At 48.0% G+C, this 22,262-nt stretch overlaps 1 protein-coding gene across 2 annotated transcripts in view; it reads left to right on the top strand.

Annotated features, from left to right (window-relative positions):
• Window positions 1-22,262, top strand: part of CLPB (ClpB family mitochondrial disaggregase) — a 71,391-nt gene that overhangs the window by 2,042 nt on the left and 47,087 nt on the right. The window contains exons 2-4 of one of the 2 annotated variants that reach the window (XM_083499549.1): window positions 1,466-1,517; window positions 11,398-11,484; window positions 18,311-18,414. In XM_083499549.1, the coding sequence (XP_083355675.1) occupies window positions 1,466-1,517; window positions 11,398-11,484; window positions 18,311-18,414 (243 nt within the window). The remainder of the gene's footprint in view (window positions 1-1,465; window positions 1,518-11,397; window positions 11,485-18,310; window positions 18,415-22,262) is intronic. The other variant, XM_083499550.1, reaches the window with a different exon arrangement.

The raw sequence follows: 22,262 nt of genomic DNA, 5'->3' as shown, positions 1-22,262 counted from the left end.
AATTCATTTGCCTGTTGGTGTCTCAGGACAGTAATTAATTCTAAGAGGGGGTTCTCCTTTTTCCTGTGAGCTTAGTTGTGCTTACAGGGTGTGCCCAGGCACACCCTAACATCTCCAAAAAATGTGGCAGAAACTTGATATTTTCTGTGTCGTTTTTTAGCTTTAGTTACAGATAGGTAGCCGTGTTGGCCTGCCATAGTCAAAATATTTTTAAATCAAAGTTCAGTTGATGATCTGTTAAAGAGGTGAGGTTTAGTTTCTTTCCGTTGCAACAGTTGTTACAGTAATGGTTTTTGATAAAGTTCATAATTATTATTATCAAAACAATTAGTCCTGCTTTACATTCTCGTCCTCAAAGTGCATTTTGAGGCTAGTTTTGCAGGGTGTACTTACAGCATTACGGCCAGGAGGTGGCATATTTGAACCACCTGTTCCCAAAGTGGCAACCTTATGCAGCTTGAGGTTTGCAGCCTTCCCCAGCTTGTTTTTGGACTACAAGTCATGTGTGCTGGCTGGGGCTGATGGGACTTGTAGTCCAGACCATCGAGAGCCCCAGGAAGACTGTTGCAAAAGACTCGTTCCTGGGCCTTTCTCACAGCAGGGATCAGCTTTTGTTTTGAGTCCAGCTGTGCATTAAAAGAGGTTTTGATTGTTGCTCCTTGCCTTGTAGCTTATGCACTGAAGTCTATCTTCAGGGTCTTACCCTGGGAGTGTGGGGGCAACACCCAGAATCATAGAATTGTAGAGGAGGAATGTACCCAAGGGTCATCTAGTCCAACCCCCTGCAACACAGGAATTGTCCATTCCAGCTCTTACCATCAGAAGATTCTTGCTAATGTTTAGTCAGAATCTCCTTTCTTGCCATTGGAATATTTTGGTTTGGGTCTTACCTTCTGGAGCGGCAGGAAACAAACCAAACCTAATGATCTTTTAAGGCCTTTCAGGTCAGTGACTGTCTCTGCCTCCTGCAGGAGCAAGTTTAACTGCGTGAATTGTTCCAATTTAACCACTGAGGTGCTCACAACCCTTGCTTTACTGTGGACAGAAAATTCCCCAGGGTTTGGGAAAGGCCACTGGCCCCCCAAAACGTGTGGTTGCCTGGCTCAGGAGGCAGTGCTGTGGCTCTAAAAGCAGGTGTTTGTGCGTTGATTTCTGTGGCTTGTGCCAGACAGAAATTCTGTTCTGTCTCAAAGAAATTTAAGTGGAGGGACTGCCTGGTCAAACACCTGATAGTAATATCAATGTGGACCTGATAGTGGGATTCTTGGAGGGGGGGTTGGTTCTTTGGGAATCAGCTTTGAGGGGTGGGAGGCAATAACTGAGCAGCTCCAAGTGGTCCCCCCAGAACCAAACCTGGCAGAAAGCAGGAAACTTCCTTTAAAAAAAGGGGGGTGTCTTTTCTCTTCTTGCCTGTCCTTCTCACCACCTCCAGTTCACAGCAATTCCTCTCCTTTGTCTTTTCCAGAAGACTCTCTACTGGAAGCTGCACGGATCAACAACATTTCCGAAGTGGACAGGTGAGCCCCCTGAATTCAGCCCTGCTGGTGCGAGGGGTGGCTGGGAGATGTCTGCTGGTGGCGTGCAGCCTTCTTGGGAGAAAACACTAGTGTGTGCAGTCTAAAAATTATATCTATATAACCTCACAATTTTTATATACTACCTGATTGTAAAAAAAACCAAAACCCAACAACAACCACCTCAAAGCAGTTTGCAAAGAGAATAAAACTGTCAGTAAAGACTGCTCTTTAAAATATTCAAAAGAAAAAATCAGCCATAAACAAAAAAAAAAAAATTAAAAGCACACATCAACATGCCACGTGTTTGAGTAGGCTTGTCTAAACAAAAATGTTTTTAGCAGGCACCGAAAAGGGTACAGTGAAGGTCCGTGCAGGGAGTTCCAGATTGTGGGTGCTGCCACGCAACAGGTTGTGGAATGATGATTCTGCAGATATATTTTCTTGAGGCCAAGGGTCGAGGTCCATTTGTTGATGTACTGATGGGCTTTCTCTAAGCGAAACTATGGAAGTTGCCCCGAGAGGGGGCAGTGATGGCCACCAGCCTAGAATCTGCCTGGTCCTCTAAAAAGAGGACCAGGCAGATTCATAGAGAAGAATAAGGCTATCAGTGGCCACTAGCCAGGGTGGCTGTGCTCTGCCTCTATGATCAGAGGCAGAAATGCTTCTGAAGACCAGTTGCTGGAACCACAGGAGGGGAAAATGCTCTTGTGCTCAGATCCTGCTTGCTGGTTTGCCACAGGCTTCTGTTTGGCCACTATGAGAGCAGCCTGCTGGACTAGATGGGCCCCGTTTGGTCTGATGTTGCAGACTCTTCTTTTGTTCTTTTGCTTTAGAAGTGACACCTCTGCATCTGAATATTATTATTATTATTATTACTATTATTATTAAGCATGCCTCAGAGCTTGATTTCCTACCTTGGACCCTCTTCCCCTGAAAAGGTGTTAGCAGTTGTTTGTGAGGGAGAGGCCCTCTGTACATGCTTAGGGGTGTTCCCTTCGCCACAGTTCAGTTTTCCACACCCTCAGCGGCTGAGTGCCTTGTGCCCTCGTGCTGGGGTGTTCGATTAAAACTCTCCAAGCCATGACTGGAACTGGCAGAGTGGCATATTTGTGTGGTATATGCCCACCTTGCACTTCGCCCTGTTCAGATCAGCCTTCATGCCCCCTGTTTTGTCCAGGGTCTTTTACAGCCCAGCGACCAGGTCTCTCCCCCTCCCCTGCGCCACATAACCCCCTCTCCTCTCTTCCCTGCGCCCCCGAACCTCTTCCCAGCCTGTCTCAGGAAATGGCTTCCTTGTGCCCAACGCAGCCGAGGTCTGGCCTGCATCAACGCTCCTGATGGGCAGCGAACTGGGCCCCTGGCAGTAATTGCAGGAAGCGGACTGATTATCTTTGAGTCAGCCCAGGTCTCCGGGCCTCTTTCCCTCCCACCTCCTTGCTTCGGCTTTACGTTCCCAGCAGGCGATTCTGGAAATGCTTTCGGCCAGTTGTTCAAACCTTCGGATGGCATATAATTTGAGAAACGGGAAAGACCACAGCCGAGTGGTAGACCATCTGCTTTGCCTGTTGAAGGTACCAGGCTGGCACTGAGGTGAGATGGTGCCAGCTTGGGTTCCAAAATGCCTCTCCAGACCCCCTTGCTCCTGTGAGCTGGCCTGGGCTGGACGATGTGCTCTGGAAGTCACCACTGTGCCCTCATGGGACACAGCATCCAGCCATCTCCTCTTGCACTCGGAAAATAGTGTGGGCTTGAGTTAAGCTAGCAGCAGGAGAACGGTAATGCTTTAATGTTACATGTCTAAGATATCCAGAAATTACTGTATTTTTCTGTGTATAAGACACCCCCATGTATAAGACACCCCCTACTTTTGGGGACCCCAAATTTAGAAAATGGGCACATGCACTATCCGTATATAAGACGCCCCCAGATGTTTAACCTTATTTTAAAGTAAAAAAACCCTAGTCTTATACACGGAACAATATGGTAATCTTCACCAACATTTGCAGAAGCTGGCATTGGCTCTCCCTGTGATACCATTCTGCCTGCCTTGTCCGCCTGCAAGGTCAGAGCTGTACATAGATGTCACACGCTAGAATATTCACCTTCACCTCTCTGAAGGGCTGTCACATGGAAGATGGACCATCTTGGCTGTGAGTCCTGGAGGACTTGCTCCCTGACTTGCAGGCCTATTTCTACCTGGCCTGGGAGGCAGGGCCTGGACTGACTCCAGCTACAAAAGCTGAGGTTGCTGAACAGACTCTTGCGCTGGGGTGTTGGTTAGGGGTTTTCGTTGTTTTCTTGTTGATATTATTTTTTTGTATACTGTATTTTTAGATGTTACGATTTATGTGGAAATTGTTCAGTTCGGTTGTGCGCCTTTAGGTGTGGTTTACTTATTGTTTAAGACTACTGGTCTAAACCACGGAGCCTAGGGCTTGCCAATCAGAAGGTCGGCAGTTCAGATCCCTGCGACGGGGTGAGCTCTCATTGCTTGGTCCCTGCTCCTGCCCACCTAGCAGTTCGAAAGCACGTCAAAGTGCAAGTAGATAAATAGGTACCACTCCGGCAGGAAGGTAAACGGAGTTTCCGTGCGCTGCTCTGGTTCGCCAGAAGCGGCCTAGTCATGCTGGCTACATGACCCAGAAGCTGTACGCCGGCTCCCTCAGCTAATAAAGCAAGATGAGTGCCGCAATCCCAGAGTCGTCCGCAACTGGACCTAATGGTCAGGGATCCCTTTAGCTTTTACTTCTGTTATATTTGTAATTGCATAAATATTTTTATTTTGTAAGCCGCCTTCAGCATAGCTTTAAGTATTCAAAGGCTGCATACAGTTAAAATGATGGTGATGATGCAAGCTTGTTTTCTGCTGCTGCAGGTGGGAGAACATGCAAGAAAGGAGATTATGACTTAGCATTAGGACGAACTTTCTGAGGGCAAGAGCTATTTGACAGTAGAAGGATTACCTCGGGAGCTCATTGACTCTCCTTCCTTGAAGGTTTTTAAACAGAGGTTGGGAGGCCACCTGTCAGTGGTCCTTTATCTGCAATTCCTGCATTGCAGGGGGTTGGAATAGATGACCCCTGAGAGTCCCTTCCAACTATGCAATTATAGGATTACTGGGTTTTCGCTCTTGGGATGAAAGCAGTGGAGGCAAATGGGCCGATTAGACAGGCCGTTTTTAGGAAGCTGGCCCTGTTTTTCTCCCTTGAGACCATTATGTTACTGGTGTGTGTGTTTAGGGGGTGGGAAGGATCTCATTCTGTAAGTGTTGCAAACCTCGAAGGACCTCGCAAAGAAGTTGAAAGTTTCCCTAAAGCCCCCCCGGCTGTTAAACAGTAACATCTGGGGACAGTGGGTGGGGTGTGGGGAGAGGGAGAGAAGTGCTGTTTAACTGGCCTCCGCCGCTGCTGGGGACAGAAGCTTTTGTTGTGGCCAAAAGTTCAAGTTTCCAGCTTCCTCTTCCTCCACCTGTCAGGAGGGCCCGGCTCGCAGGCGCTGAGCACAAACTCAAACATGCCCTTTGGGCTCCCGGAGTCGCTCACCCAGAACTCCCGGGCTCAGAGGCCTGAATAGAAGCCCCATATGTTCAGCGCGGGAAGGGGGTGTGCAGAGAGGGGAGCCGAGTGCCTATGCTGCAATAGGAGATGCCCAAAGCCAAAGGAATCACTAGATCAGCTGCCTTCTTTGCTCTGAAAGTGGAGGGCATCCTTCTTTCGCTCCCCCCGAAGAACAAATTTAGCCTCCCTGAGATGTATCCCTTCTCTTTCTTTCTCTCTCTCTCCCCCCCCCCCCATTAGTGGGGTGTTTTTTGTATCTTCCCAAAGGCCCTTGGCCAGAAAGCCCCCTCTGGAATGTTGGGGGGTTCTCACCATAAACAAGGAAGCATGAATTTGGCAGGCTCCTGAAGCTTGGATAAGGGATTGCAGCAGCGCTTCTGAATACTAGTTACTGGAGAGCCCACAGGAGAGGAGAGTTGCTCCTGTGTTCGAATCCTGCTTGTGGGTTTCACACAGGCATCCAGTTGTCCACTGTGAGAAGCTGAGGCTAGGCTAGATGGGCCGATGGTCTGATCCAGCAAGCTCGTCTTACATTCTTACGAGTTGCACCTTCCCCGTTTATCCTAGTCCGGGGAGGCAGGCAAACCAGCCTCTCTCTTCCAGGGACTGCGTGGTAACATTCTCAGGTGGGGACGTTTGTACTTCCGTCGGATGAGGTTGTCTTTCAGAGGCTAACGATGATAATAGCATTTATAGAATGCCATAGACTATCCAACTAATTTTGCACAGTGTCCTGTCATAACTATTACAATGGTTTGTGGAATGCTCTCCCCCGGGGAGGTTCGTCTGGCGCCATCATTATACGCCTTTAGGTGCCAGGTGAAAACATTCCTCTTCAAACAGGCCTTTGCCTGATGATGAGCCAATACCCTTGTAAATGCTGGCTTCTGGGGCTGATGGGAACTGGATGGTTCCCAGGTCTCTCAGCCCTGCTCTCCAGGGCTCACTTTCTAGTCCTGCACATGAAATTCCAAGTTTTCAACTCTTTCTGTAAATTTGCAGTGCTCGTATTTGTGGGACAGGAGACACTGATGAGATTTAATCTTCCACTTTGCAAATTCCTGGCTGAACCTTGTGTTGCTACTCTGTGAAAATGCACCTCTAGGTGTCTGTGGATGAGCAGCTGTTAGGGAGCCATTCAGCCGAGTGCCTCAGGTGTTATTTGGTTAAAATGCGGGTAAACATCCTTAAAGATTGATCAGAGAATTTTATTTAATTAACAATAAAATACCCCTGCTGGTAAATACATTTGGTTGTCTAGGAGCTGAGCAGTGGTCGTCGCTCTATTGATTTGTTGTGATTAAATCAGGCTGGGAATATATTAATGATGATCACGAGTGCCCCGAACATAAAGTTCAGCCATTTCACAAAGCTGCTAAGTTGCTCAGCACCAATGTGCTGATTTTAAAAAATGCCCCTAATTGAAATGTCGATGCACGCTGTGCTCCTCGACGGCGCTGCGGTCATCCTGCATTCTGACTTTCTCAGTTCATCATTCTAGAGGGCCTTAAGCAATTTGTGTCCTGTTCCTGAACACAGGCTCTTGTTGCTGACCGTAATCAGTGAGGGCTTTGTGGCCTCATCTTGCTGTGCGCAAGCGGCAAAAGTCACTCTGGAGCACCTCCCATGACCCAGAACAGGCACAGTCCTTATGATGCCCCATCCAGATGTTGTGTTCCAGCTCTCATCAGCCCCAGAGAGCATAGCTAATGGTCAGGTGTGATGGAAGTTGTAGCTTAGCAATTTTTGAGGGAATTGGGTTATGTTTCGCTTGGAGAAGAGAAGACTCTGAGGTGATATGAGAGCCATCTTTAGATGTCTGAAAGGCTGTCACTTGGAGGAAGAGGCAAGCTTGTTTTCTGCTGTTCCAGAGGGTAGGACCCAGATTCAAATTAATCGAAAGGAGATTCCGACTAAATACTTGGAAGAACTTTCTGATCACATGAGGTCTTGGACAGTGGAATGAACTACCTCAAAAGTTGGTGGACGTTCCTTCCATGGAGGTTTTTAAGCAGAGGTAGGATGGCCGTCTGTTGGGGATTCTTTGGTTGTGATTCCTGCATTGCAGGCAGTTGGACTAGAGGACCCTTGGGGTCCCTTCCAACTCTGTGTTTCTTTAATATCTGGAGGGCCACAGATTAACCGCTTCTGCTGTAAGAGCAGTGAGCAATCAGCCAGCCGCTTGTTGGAAATTGCTTTGCTGTGACTCAGCTTGTCCTTTTAAAAATGGTGTTACCTGGGCTGCCTCCTTGTCCTTCTGTGGAACATGCTTACCTTTACTGTTCAAGGCGGACACTGGGCCCTGCCACTTCTGGAGTGGGGTATTTCCTTTTTCCTTTTCATGGCTCAGCTTTGAGCCTTCAGAGCTTTGAGTTCTGCCTTCTGGCTCATGAGCTTCCCCTGGTGCTAAGACCGGCTGGCCAGAGTTCTTGGTATATCCTTTTCAGTGCAAGACCGGCTGGGGGGCATCCTGCCCTGCAAGAGCATTGCAAGGTGAGACCTCACAGTGGTGGCAGCACCTTCTCCCAGGACTCTTTGCTGGAGGCTCCTCTTGCTCTCGTCTTTCAACATCAGGTCATCATAACACCTTTCCAGTTTTAAGGAGGCTTCTGGAGAGAGAGAGCAAAGATGACTGCTGGTCATCTTGGGCTTAATTCGTTTGAGATTTATACCTGGCTTCATTGTGTTTTTGCATTTTGGTTGGATTTTACCCATTAGCTGGTTAGAAGTGCAACTGATAAGCGCAATCGACGTACAATTCAAATAGCATAAAACACAACAACTGCATCCCTTGGCTTGTCGGGTTTCTACGTTTACCACTTGCCAGGGCCCAGAGGCAGGTGCTGTGGTCCAGCGGAAGCAGAGTGTTGAATCTCGAAGGCAGCAACTATCAATCTGAAGGGGCAGAGGCAGGAAAAATCATCATCTGGGGCAGGCAAGCTGGCGGTCTGGTTTGCAGCAGGCAGCTGCCTGAGAGAAAGCTGTCTCCAGAGCACCTACTTTGACTGACAGATTGCTCAGACTGAGGAGCCAAACCAGAGGCAAGCTTAAATAAGGCTGGTCTTGCCCCTATTGCCACTCCAGGCACCTGGTCCAGTTGAGCTGATGAGCTGCAGCACCGCACTCTGGCCATTATTGGGGGGCGCTGCAGAGTAGGAGGGGTCAGGCCAACAGCTCCCTTTCCCTGAGAGCTGCCCCCCAATTGCCCCAGGAAGGAAGGTCCCTGCATCTTGCTACCAGCCACCCTGATTTGAGTCCCCTAGCATCTTCTGCCAAGGGCTCCTCGGTGACCTTCTTTGAGTCAGTGCCCCATTCTTTGAGTCTGTGCATTTGAGCCAGGAAAGGTGTCCTGTTTGCCTACCACCAAGAGGTGGGAAATTGGGGGGAGGGGCAGATCAATAAACCCTCAGACTTTTGTCATGCCAAAATTTTGTGAGCTGAGGAGAAAAATGGAGGGTTGGCTTCTTTGATGATGTTCAAAGAAGGGAAGAGAGAAAAAGAAGCTTTCTTTGAGTGGTTGGACAGGCAATACAGTGGTACCTTGGGTTAAGTATTTAATTCGTTCCGGAGGTCCATTCTTAACCTGAAGCACCACTTTAGCTAATGGGGCCTCCTGATGCTGCCGCGCCGCCGTAGCACGATTTCTGTTCTCATCCTGAAGCAAAGTTCTTAACCCGAGGTACTATTTCTGGGTTAGCGGAGTCTGTAACCTGAAGCGTATGTAACGTGAAGCGTATGTAACCTGAGGTGCCACTGTACTGTCAAGGGATATTCTCTCCCCATTTGATATATTGAAGGCTCCTGTTTGTAAGAGTAATGAAGTAGTTTGTTTTTACATTTTTATCCCTCTGATTTATATATCGCGATGCAATTATTTGATTTCATCTTGCTTATATCTCTTTTAATGGTAACCAATAGAATAGATGTTGTTTTTAAAAAGCAGAGCGCTTTTGCGTCTGCACGTGTGTGTATAAACCTTGAAAGCCTCGTAAACATGAACAATGATATGAAACTCAAGTGCCTCTTCTTGCATTGAGCGTTGTTTAAAGTTTTATAGCCAAGGCCGGCCCAAAACATTTTGCTGCCTGAGGCAAAGCAGCAAATCTCCCTCCTTCTCCACCTATGTGGAAGTACAACATAGCCATTGTGGCTTGTGGCCACAATGGAGCCTTATCCTCCAAGAATATGGCTATTCCTATTCTGAAGCCAAGTTGGCGGCCATCTCTGCATTGGGGGGGGGGGGATTCCGTTGCTTAACTCAGCACTGTACAAAGAAGTGAATTTTGTCTGTCCTGAATCTTCAAATACTCAGCTTCATTGGACATCCGGGAGATCTAGTATTCTGAGAGAGGGAGAAAAGTGTTTCTCAACACTGCATAATTTTATACACTGGATGCTTTAGTTGAGATTCCTGCCTTGCAGGGGGTTGGACTAGAAGACCCTTGGGGTCCCTTCCAACTCTTAAGAGTCTATTATTCTGTTACCTCAACCTCTCACTCGCGTATTTTGTAAGCTAAAAAGCCCCAAACGCTGCAGACTTTTGGGGAGTTACTCCAACTCATTGATCATTATGAGTGGTCTTTTCTGAACCTTTTCCAACTCCACAATCTCCTTTTTGAGGTTGGGCGATCAGAACTGTATGCAATATTCCAAATGTGATCACGCGGTAGATTTGCCTGAGGGCATTTTTTGAGGCGCCTCCTTGAGAGGCCAGTGGTGCATTCACCTAGCGCTCATACAGAGTCACCAATGCCTCTGGAAAGCACAGCAATAACAGGAGGGATCAGGGTGAGAGCCAGTGCAGTGCAGTGCCTGAAGTAACCCTATAGAACTGTATAGAGCAGGCATGTCCAACAGGTCTACCGATAGATTACTGGCCGTCTGTAGTAGATCACTGGTAGATCACTGCCTCCCCCCAAAGAAGCTTAACAACTTTGGCTTCCCTAAAGAAAACTCAGTATTTTTGCCCTGCACCCTCAGAAATCAAGGCTTTCCTTTCCTCCTTCTTTGCCCTGAACCCCTAAAAAGCAGGCCTTCCTCCTTCCTAAAAAAAAACTTCAACAACTTTGACCTGAACCCCAAAAAGGGGGTGGATCACTGCCAGTTTTTAACACTGAGAGTAGATCGCAGTCTCTTAGGCGTTGGCCACCCCTGGTGTAGAATTACGGGAACAGACCTCTGAGGGGTGAATCTGCCTAGGATTGCCCCGGTGATAGGTAGCGTGATGGGGACCAGCAAAGCTAAGGACGGCTTTTGGTCGGGCGGTTGGAGGACCTTTGGAGAGCTTCCAGATGGAGCAGGGGTGTGGGTTTCTGCCGCAGGCGATGCTGCTTTGAGCATGGGCCATGCAGCTGCAAGGCGCTCTCTGGTTACTCCTGTAAACACAGCCCTGTCTGCCCAGTTGACATCCAATCCGGGCCTCCCCCAGGCAGATGGAGCTCGTGGCTGCTCGTCACTACAGGTTCATTTCCTCTCTCTTTTTTTTGGTGGGCAAGGGGAAATCTGTTTGGCTCGAGCACACACTTCTCTTGGGGTGATGGGCTGCACAGAAGGGTGCTATCCCTTGTGAATGGGCAGTCCTCAGAAGACAAATGGCGCAGCGCAGAAGTTGCCTTCCTCATTCATCGGGGCAGGCAACCTTTTTCCTTTGAGAGCCACATTCCCTTGTGGGGAGTAGTCTCTTGGGGGTTGCATGCTGGCAGGGGAGGAGCTACAGTTGAAGGTGGGTGGGGCCAAAGTTAATTCTGGATTAATTAGTCCAGAATAAAGAAACCCCACCCCAGTTTTCAGGATGGCTGCCTCAAATGAAAATTCCCAGTCCTGGGAAGTAAGCCCCACTGAGTTTGATGGGGTTACTCTCAAATAAATAAGCAGAGCATTATTTTTTCAGTTTACCAGCCCAATAAAGCTACTGTTCAGGGAAGCAAGTGAAAGTAATTCCATCCCAACTTTAGTTTGATATACACATATATGTGCACACACACACACACACACACACACACACAGCAGAAGTCTTTCTATTCTCAGTCAGCTGGGAGACAAACTTCTTTTCTCCAAGCCATAGCATACAACTTAGAAAATAGTTTTAAAATAACATCCATTTTTGTCTATATTGCCTCTTCTAGTTGTTCTGATATTGCATATATAGAATAAGGGAAATGTGTTCAGAAGCCAGGAAAGCAAACAAGGAAGAAGGGATTGGGATGGGAGGGAGGGAGGGGGGGTCAGCTACAGGTGTCTGTGGATGAGCAGGTTGTTTAACTGAGTCGTAGATGCTCCATGGCTAACAGATATGCTTCCTCTCCCTCTTTCTCTCTGTTCAGGTTGTTGCAGGAAGGTGCCAGTGTGAATGCCCGGCACAAACTTGGCTGGACAGCTCTGATGGTAGCTGCTATAAACCGAAACTCAAGGTGTGTTATTTATTTTTCTTTGTAAGAAAGGTGCATATGACACCCACTCATGTAAAACACCAAGGCAGCATACAGCAATATACGCAAATGCCATCAAACATAGGACACATTAAACATGGTAGGAAATGATCCTTAAAATGTCTGGCTCATCTTGAAAAAAAAATCAAGCAATTGAACAAGGCTGAATAAAAGGGTCTCCCAAGAGGCATCCAAAAGCCAACAGCGAGGTTGCCTGTTGACTCTGCCGGAAATTTGGTGTGCTAGGTTTCTTTACTGCCTTTCTTACAGGAGGTTCTGAAGGCTATATACCATTTAAAACATTAGAACTGAACATAATGGAAACAACAGATACAAGTAATAAAGTAATAAAATAGCCACATAATGGAAGGAAGACCTCAGCCTCCACAGGGCTGGTGAAGTAAACATGTATTGAGTTGTGTCCAGAAGAAGGTGAGCAGAGAGGATAATTGGACCATGATTTTGGCAGGGGGGGGGGATGCCACACTCAAGGGGCCGAGCTGGTTTGGGGGAGAAAACCATTTGGCTTCCACTTCCTCCAGAGTGACTTGAAGTCAGTTCAAGTTCTCACCCAGCTGAGAACGCTCTGCTTATTGCACAGCGTCCTGCTTTGAGCCGAATGCACAAAACGTCCAGCAGCAGGACATGAATAGAGAAGCCCAGTTTGGGGCGTTGTGTGATGTGTACTCCTGCAATGAATGATGGTTTGGGTGTGTCCTTGCCCAGCTCCCACCCATTCCATTCCATTGCAGCCCCTTCTCCCCTCGTTCCACTTTTCAGCAGCAGAGTGTCAAAGGGTGCAAAACAGGGCATTGTTAAACTATGGAGGGTGATTGGTGGCAACAGTTGGCTTTAAAAGAGGATTAGGAAAGTTCATGGAAGAATAAGGTTATCAGTACTTACTATCCATGATACCTATACTCTGCCGTGCAGTATGCCTCCGAATACCAGATGCTGTTGCACTCACGTTCTGCCATTGTCTGGCTCTCTTCTGGCTTCCCAGAAGAGGCAACAGGTCAGCGACTGGGAGAACAGGATGTTGGACCAGACGGGCCTTTGGCCTGACCCAGCAGCCAGGCTCTTACGAAAAGCTTTGCTCCTTTGGGGATTTGTAGGTTGTTACCTGCTCTGCGCAGGACGTGGGGGGCGCTGTGGGTTAAACCACAGAGCCTAGGACTTGCTGATCAGAAGGTCGGCGGTTCGAATCCCCGCGACGGGGTGAGCTCCCGTTGCTCGGTCCCTGCTCCTGCCAACCTAGCAGCTCGAAAGCATGTCAAAGTGCAAGTAGAGAAATAGTAGCAAGTAGAGATACCACTCTGGCGGGAAGGTAAACGGCGTTTCCGTGCGCTGCTCTGGTTTGCCAGAAGCGGCTTAGTCATGCTGGGCACATGACCCGGAAGCTGTACGCCGGCTCCCTTGGCCAGTAAAGCGAGATGAGCGCTGCAACCCCAGAGTCGGTCACGACTGGACCTAATGGTCAGGGGTCCCTTTACAAACTGAATGTTGGAACACTAAGGTAGATAAAAGGAAGGACACCAACATGGATGGCTTTGAAAGAGGGATGGACAAATTCACAGAGGGGGGCGATTCATGGTTGCTAGCCATGATGGCTGTGGTCTGCCTCTCCAGTTGGAGGCAGCAGTGCTTCTGAATACCAGTTGCTGGGAGCCACAGGAGGGGAGAGGGCTCTTTTGTTTGAATCCTGCTTGCGGGTTTCCCAATGTGGTATCTGGTTGGCCCCTGTGAGAAGAGGGTGCTGGACTAGATGGGCTCCCCTTGGCCTGATCCAGCAGGCTTGTCTTCTTATGTTCTTGAGGCTTCAGAAATAGGGTGGGTTAGAAATCAGAACCTCATTATTCCTAGCATAGGAGCAGGGTAGGCTTCTGCAGGTCCGCCCCCGGGGTTCTGTTGCCTTGCTTTTTCCTGCCAATCCTTCTTTGCCTTTGTGTTTCCTGTCCTGCCTTTCTGGGCCGAAGGAGCCTCTCTGCCCTAACATCCCTTTAGGTTCCCAGGACAATCGCCGTGTCTCCTTGTAACCTTTAAAGGCAGCTCTTCAATGCGTTCAGTCTACAACTAAATTCAATTAGTTTTCTTATTTAAAGATGGAGCAAAAGAGGGCGGGGGGAGGAGAGAGAGAGAGAGAGAAATCCAATTTTCGGAAACGTGGGACAGCCAGTTGGAATGGGCTTTGATGTTACAACCTCTCAGGGGCGCTTTACTTAGTCACAAGTTCATAAGCAAAAAAGGCCTAATTATTTGGGAAAACACAGGATTAAACGGGCTCACAAAGGCCGAATATCCGCTCTCGGGCGACGCGATACGAATCCATGTGCCGAGTTCGTGTGTGGTGCAAACTTTGATGTGTGCTATGACAAGCTGAAAGTCGTGACCCCCTCGGGGAGCTCCTTAAGACAGGCCAAGAGGCAGGGGGTGGACCCTGGGGGTCTGTTTGTTTAACTTTGATGTCCGAGCAGCAACGGGCTCCCTTGTTTGCGGGGCTGCGGAGGGGTGGGTTGAGCGCCCCCCTCCGACCTTTGCAGGTGGACAATGGCCAGCGGTGGAGTGTGACGATTGTTGACCATTCCGAGTGGCTGGTGGACCAGAACAGGGTTTCGGGAAAAAGGCTGTTCATGGTACAATAATTGCCCCAGATGGTTCCTCGTCCCAGCCTTTGCCCAGTGTTAAGCCTTTTATCTGCAAGAGTGGCTGAAGCGCCGACGCTGCGCTCGCCTGCCTGCCTGGTGCAGAACCAGTGTGGTTTCTTGGCTAAGGCTTGGTACAAAATGTTTGTGGGAGTGGCAGCTTAATCTAATTTCTTTCTTTCTTTTTATAAGAAAGGTCCTTGGATAAATGGCTGTCATTGGGGCCAGCCTCTGAGAATATACAGTGCTACCTCGGGTTAAGTACTTAATTCGTTCCGGAGGTCTGTTCTTAACCTGAAACTGTTTTTAACCTGAAGCACCACTTTAGCTAATGGGGCCTCCCGCTGCCGCCGTGCTGCTGCTGCGCGATTTCTGTTCTCATCCTGAAGCAAAGTTCTTAACCTGAGCTACTATTTCTGGGTTAGCGGTGTCTGTAACCTGAAGCGTATGTAACCTGAAGCATATGTAACCTGAGGTACCACTGTAATGAGAAGCTGATGAAGTGAGTGCCATAGTTTCCCCTCTTGCAGTCAGAGGATAATACAGTGGTACCTCTGGATGCGAATGGGATCCATTCCGGAGCCACGTTTGCATCCTGAAGCGAACGCAACCCGCGCATGGGCAGGTCGCGATTCGTCACTTCCACGCATGCGCGTGACGTCGTTTTGAGCATCTGCGTGAGCGGCGAAACCCGGAAGTAACGCGCTCCGTTACTTTCGAGTTGCCATGGAGCATAACCTGAAAACGCTTAACCTGAAGCACATTTAACCCAAGGTATGACTGTACAGGGGCATTGCCCTGATTCTCAGTCTCCCGGTTTCCCTGGGCTTGGAGCTCTCCTTGCAAGACGCGCCTTCCGTTTGCTCTAAGGGACCTCCGCTTGAAATGGACATCAAGAGGTTTGCAGCCTGGTCTGTTACATGGTTGTTTTTAATATAAGGCAGCCTTCACCAGCCTGGTGCCCTCCAGGTGTTTGGGCCAGCTGGGCTCAATGGGAGTTGTAGTCCAGAACATTTGGAGGGCACCAGTTTGGTGGCAGCTGCTTCGAGGTGTATGTACGTTAGGGGCAAGCGAGAACTGTTTTGGGAATTCCTGCTCCAAATAGTTTATTCATGCACATCACACGTCCCATCTCTCAGTGGAAGAGGAGTGATCCTCAATTGCTGCAGCTGCTCCAGAGGGCGCAGACCTGGGTGGGAATAGCTGCCTAGGCTCTAGATTTTTGTTCGCAGGTAACCAGAGCTGTGGAAGCGGCTGTAAGCATAATCTTTAGCAATAAAGAGTTAACCACCTACCGTGTGCATGCCTTTGAATGGGAAGCACCCTTGACACCTTCCCTCCAGAGCAGGAGAAAACAAGCTGGTTCCAGCTTCCATGCGACAGCCCATAAACCTTTCTAGGTTAGCGGCCATCATTGCCTCTTGTGGGAGCAAGTTCTGTAATTCAACTGTGCACTGCGGGAACATGGACTTCACCTTTTTCTCCCTCTCTGTGTTGTGCTTGTCACTTGGGGTCCACGTTGACCACCGGCTGCCTTGATCAACCAGATCTGGCTGCTGCTGTCCAGAGGCCCTGGCTCATTCTTCCAGCAAACTCCCATTCCATCTTTTCAGAGGGTTGAACTAGATGACCCTCAGGGTCCCTCTGCAGCTATTTGAGTCTATCAGTCCAGCTGTCACGGCGCAAGCGTCCCTTCCAGCCCTTCCTCCCGATAGCGTCACCCGGCCGCTAACAGCAGAAAGCACTTTTGCCGTCATCGATTTAACTGCCTGGTGAACTTTAGTTAAAGCCTGCCCTCTGGGTCAATGCAGATTTTTATATATGTGCAGATGAGGAGGCTCTGCTGCTAATGCAATTAAGACCTGATCAGCAAATTAAAGGCCTAGTTTGTTGAGGCGATTGAGCACCAGCTCAATCACAAGTTATTGAAACTCACAAGGCTGCCTGCTTCATAATGTATTTAGTGAGCCCCTCTTATGAGGGGGGGGGTGGGCTTCACTGTCTGTTTCACACACACACCATGCAAAAGTCCCAAAGAGGAAGCACAGTCACTGTGGGACTCAGGGTAACTTCACACATCACACAAGAACACGAGAGACCAGGATGCCCCGTTTCCCTTTTTTAAAACCCCACGTCTGCTGTCTCTGTGCCGGGAAGCTGTGGTTTGTTTCCAGGTCCTCGTGGCGCAAGCAAGCGCTCAAAGCCTCGATTCCTGCAATAGTCATGTGCTGCACCCATCTTTGCAGCCTGTGAGATTTTGTGATACGTGAAATGGGACTTTGGGAAACAGTCACACCTGAAGTTATCAATGCCACTTTTGAAAAGGGGCGGAAACATTATTCACTTAATTGATGCAATAAATCAGCAGGAATTGTGACTGGAGAGTAAAATTTGCATCATTCTTTGGGATAGTCTATGGAGCTGTTGAAAAGCTGGGACTGAAGTTTTGAAGGAATAGCATTTCTCTGATCTAGCTAGCTATAATTTCGTAGCAGGAGTCTTGCTTTCTTGTTCTTTGTTTAAAATAACTAAATCTTTCTCTCTCTCTCTCTCTCTCTCTCTCTCTCTCTCTCTCACACACACACACACACACACACACACACTTGTTTTAATCACTTTGTTGTTGTTACGATCTCATAACCCACCCACCTCCAAGGCCTGTCGAGTCCTGTGATAGGATATAAATACAATAAATGAATAAAAATGACTTTTTAATGGCTATTTTACTTCTCATTCACCTTTGCAAAGGCTAATTTGCTTGAAAGTTGGAGTATGTTTTGTTACCTGCCAATTGGACAGGGCCAATCAATATCTGCAATTGCTCAAATGTCAGGCTGCCTCTGCGAAAGGGAACAGTGGTAATGTGAGCTGCCTGGAGGGGATGGCCTGCCATTTTCTTGGGACATTAGGCTGAAGGGCAATTGTATGTGAAGAAGACCTTTTATAGCCTCTCCATAGATCAAGCTGTTCCTTCCATTTCCTGTTTACAGCAGTCCACGTCGAACCAGGCATGGGGTGTGTGGCATAGTAGGGGTGAATCCAGGCTGCTGCAAGCGGGGACGCCTCGGTGCCTGCAGTGCTGCAGGTGGCTCAGGCCAGTAAGCCAAGGGGCAATGCCGCAGAGGGAGGGGGCAAAGGCTCATCACCGCACATCCTCTTTCCAGGTGGCCATTCTGGGCTCAGGCAGAATACAGTGGTGCCCCGCAAGACGAATGCCTCGCAAGACGGAAAACTCGCTAGATGAAAGAGTTTTCCGTTTTGGAGGTGCTTCGCAAAACGAATTTCCTATGGGCTTGCTTCGCAAGATGAAAATGTCTTGCAAGTTCCTGCTGGGGTTTTTTCCTCCCTCCCCCCTTTTTCTAAGCCGCTAAACTGCTTATCAGCTGATCCGATCAGCAGATAAGCCGCTAAAAGCCGCTAATCCGCTAATCCTTCAATGGGCTTGCTTGGCAAGACGAAAAAACTGCTAGACGAAGAGAATCACAGAACGGATTCTTTCTGTCTTGCGAGGCACCACTGTATAGGGACAGCCTCTCTGGAGCAGACCATATCTTGTCTTCATGGGTTCTGCTCTTTGCCCTGTTTTCTCCCCCCCCCCCCCAGCTTTGCATATTTGAAAGTGAGCCCCCTTGCCTACCCCAACAATACCTTGCTTAACTCCTTCCCCAGGGAAGTTCAGGACCCAGGCAGAGGGCCTTCTTGGTAGTGGCACCCGCCCTGTGGAAGGCCCTCCCACCAGATGTCAAAGAGAAAAACAACTACCAGACTTTTAGAAGACATCTGAAGGCAGCCCTGTTTAGGGAAACTTTTAATGTTTAACAGATTATTGTATTTTAATATTTTGTTGGAAGCCGCCCAGAGTAGCAATAAATAAATTGTTGTTGTTGTTGTTGTTGTTAATTATACACCTTTAGACGCCGGGCAGAAACGTTCCTTTTTAACCAGGCCTTTGGGTGATATGATTTACATCCTATTCCATTTTAAAATGTGTTTTTTTGGGGGGTGGGGGGCTGTAGGGTTGTTGTTTTTATTTTAATTATGTATTTTGTGGGTTTATAACTTGATTTTATTCCCTTAGACCCCCGGGTATAGGATGGTGTATAAATAATCATAATCATAATGTATATACATTCTATAATAGATATATATGTATTATTTTCCAACAGTGTGGTAAAGCTTCTGCTCACAGCCGGAGCTGACCCAAACCTAGGAGATGAGTTCAGCAGCGTCTATGAGACGGCCAAAGAGAAAGGGCTCCACTCCCTGGAAGGTAAAGCAACACGGTTTGTTTGTTTTCCATTTATTAATTTCATAAATAAATCTATGCACTGCTTGATTGCAACAAAAACCTCAAAGTGGTTTACAAAAAGATAAAATAAAAAGTCACAACCATGCTTTAAAACATACAAAAGTTAAACTAGATTAACCAGATTAAAAATACCTCAATTTTCTAAGCGTAAATAAACTCAGGACCACCTGCTGAACAATGGTAGGCGATTCAGGACAGAAAAAAGAAAGCCCTCCTTCACACAGCACAAAGTTAAACTAAGGAAATCTCTCCCAGAGGAGGCAGCGATGGCCTCTTAACTTGGATGGCCGGGAAAGGGGCTTAGACAACTTCATGGAGAATAAAGCTATCCTCAGCCAGTGCCTGCGATGGTTATGCTCTGCCCTCCAGCAAATGCTTCTGAATACCAGTTGCTGGAAACCCCAGGAGAAGAGAGGGCTGCTCTTGTTCCCCGGTTCCGCTTGTGGGTTTCCTGTACAGTGGTACCTCGGGTTAAGTACTTAATTCGTTCTGGAGGTCTGTTCTTAACCTGAAACTGTTCTTAACCTGAAGCATCCCTTTAGCTAATGGGGCCTCCCGCTGCGCCGCCGGAGCCCGATTTCTGTTTTTATCCTGAAGCAAAGTTCTTAACCCGAGGTAATATTTCTGGGTTAGTGGAGTCTGTAACCTGAAACGTCTGTAACCCGAGGTACCACTGTAATGGGCTTCTGGTTGGCCACTGTGGTGAGAACAGAATCCTGCACAACATGGGCCCTTGGCCTGATCCAGCAGCTTCTTGTTACGTTCTCACGCTGTCTGCCGTGGATTCCTTTACTCTGCAGACCACCGCATCTCTCCAACAGTTGTCAAGGCAACACTCCAACCTCAGGCCCAGCACCTTGCACTCCCAACCCAGTAGGATGCAGAAGAGCACCCTTCAAACATCCTGCCAATTCTGGCATGCAAAGGACTACCCGGTTCGAAAGGCCACAGGCTGAATGGCTCTGTCAAGGAGGTTAACACAATCACTGTGGCTGGTTTTTTGTTTGTTTGTTTTAACCCTAATGTAAAATCTGGATCCTCAACTTGCAAAAAAAGATGGAGAGAGAAAACCTTTGCTCTAAGGAAAGGGTGAGCTCCAGGTAAGCCCGGGGTTTAAACAAACGACTTTCAGTGCCGGGAGAAATCCATCACCTGATTCTGGAAATGTACCGCCTCCAAGCTACGGGGACCACGAACGGCTTCCCTGGGGAGGGCGTTTCTCTGGGGAGGGAGTTTCAAAGTTGCTTGGGAACAGCCACCACTGTGAAGGCCCTCTCCTCCATCCCCACCAAGCATCCCTGTGAGGGCAGTGGGACTGAGAAAAGGGCCTCCCCTAAAGAACTCAGAACCCAGGCAGGTTCGTATGAGGAAATACGGTCTCTCAGATAGCTGGGACCATAAAGCCATAAAACCTTTGTGGTCTCTAATAATAGGTAAAGACGTCTATTTTACCTACACTTGAGTATATATTGCACAATGTGGACCTAAAAGATGCCAGATTTCCCTTCCAGCTGACATCTTGCCTGATCTGCCTGTATGATCTGGTCCATGTGTCACCTGGGGTCTGCAACTTTCATTTCTGTTGCTTTTCAGACAACTTAAGGTCTTACACATCGCCTCATTTTTCTCTCTGGCAGCAGCAGAACGGAAATGTTGCAAAGGGCTTTGCTGTTCTCCAGCAATGCCATTTCTTTGAATGCTAACCTGAGTTGCCATTTATTTAGGAAAGGCCAGTCAAGGTTAAAAGTCAGGGTCAGCAGATCAAATTTCAGAGCAAAAGGAAAAGAAAGAAGAGTACTTGCAGGCGTGGGCAGCAGGCTCTTCTCTAGCTCTGAATGCAAAACAACATCTTAAACAAAGGAAAGCATCTTCCTAGACTTTGTTTACATCAAGAATATATCAACTAATGAATTAATTTGGTGGGGAGGGGCTGCGTCCTCTCCCTTTCCATCTATAAAACTTTTTGGCTGAGGAGGGGAGGAGTGAGATAGCTGGAGTGGAGGAAAATACAGCCATCAGAAGGAAGTTGCATTAATTTTGAGGGTGGGGGTTGACATGTTTTATTAAAAAGAATAAATTCAGCTGCATTTTTTTGAGAGCAAGAGAGAGGGAGGGAGAAAGCAGATTGTGCAGGCGAGAAAGAAAAACTGCCTTTGTTTTGCAGGGTTATTTTTAACGATTTGCATATTTTGTGTATAAATTTTTTTTTTCCATAAAAGCATCCAAATCGGGGGAGCTGTGCGGCAGGGCCGCCACGCGCAAAATATATTACAGACATTTATATGGATGGCAGGGAGGGGAGATGGAGAGCTGAAAATTTCCAGGCTCCCCCGTGATTGATGGCAGGCGAGGCTCCCCTTGACGCTTTATTGAGTTTCCGATGATTATCTCTCGCGGAGACATTTTTTACGGATGACGGCCGAGCTGTCACGGCGGACCACGGGGGGAAAAGCAGCCCAACAATAATAACGCTTTAATCTTTTTACTGCACTGCTCCCTAGTATCTCAGATTCATCTTCCCTGACACCAGCCACTTGATTATCCTGCCCCTCCCTGGATAGGCAAAGGAGAGCAGGGAAGCAAACAAACAAACAAACAAACAAATAAGCAAGCATATCTCAATTCCCCCCTCCCCCCCAAAAAAACACCCCCTACACAAAGCATGGTCATACAAAAGTCACACCAATTGCTACTTCTGTAGTTGTTGAGGTTTATTAGCAGTGATGCCAGACAGGAGAGAACCCAGCTATTAATTACAATATTTTAGATGTGGCTCCTTTTATAACTTGGGTTTTTTGGGGGGGTGGAAGGCGGAGGTAGCAAGGCGCCGTAGACGCCGTTTGCTGCCGAGGAGCCGATCTGAGTGCCTGTTCCCTGATCCTGCTAAGCGCTACTCGCCCCAAGAATGGGGAGAGGAGGAAGGGCTCAACTTCGCAGGGATGCCTCCGCTGCAAAGCTCCTGAGCCAATTCCTGAGCTGGCTTAAGTGCCACTACTCTTCCCAGGAACCCCCTGGGGAAGGGGAGCCAGCCAGAGATCCCTTCACCCTCTGTAGAATTCACTGGCGGTTGGGAGGGGGCACTTGAAGGAGAGTCAGCCCGCGGCACTTTCTCTGGTCTAACACCAGCGGCAGCCTTGCACAAGGGATGGAGCCTGGGGAAGAAATCACGGTCCATCCTCCAGACCGTTTCCTTGTTTGAAGAGCATCACAAGGGGCTGGGGGCGTGGCTTAGTGGTACCTTGCATGGGTTGTGCATGGGAAAGGCAGTAAATCTGGAAACCCTGGGCAGCCACAGCGCTGGGCAGGGTGCTCTGACTTTGCTTAAATTCTGTGCATTGTGTCCTTGTGTCTCTCTGCCCATCTCCCCTGCGCACACCGGGTCCAGGAACCCTAAAGTCTTGAATCAAGCAGCAAGAAGCCTTTTGCCCGGGGGATTTTAATAAACCACTAGGGTTCTTTTTATTTCATTCATTCATTCATTTTATTTGTATGCCGCTTTTCCATCAAAAAAATAAATAAATATCATGCTCAAAGCTGCTTGCAACAAAGAAACAGGGATGCAATTCCTACAAACCCTGCAAAAACAATTTCATAATATCATAGTAAAACAATAACATAGCAACCATAACATAGCATAGCAAATCAATACCATTCCCAAAAAACCCCACATTCCAATTCTAGAAATATAACAAGATTACTTAAACAACATTATTATTATTATTATTATTATTATTATTAGAATTAGAATTAGAATTTGTATACCGCCCTATAGTCTCATGTCTCAGACAACGTACCCTGCAGTCACATTT

This window comes from Podarcis liolepis (assembly GCF_965112155.1).
Source record: "Podarcis liolepis genome assembly, chromosome: 4".
Classification (NCBI taxonomy): domain Eukaryota; kingdom Metazoa; phylum Chordata; class Lepidosauria; order Squamata; family Lacertidae; genus Podarcis; species Podarcis liolepis.
This window is presented reverse-complemented; position numbering and strand designations above follow the sequence as displayed.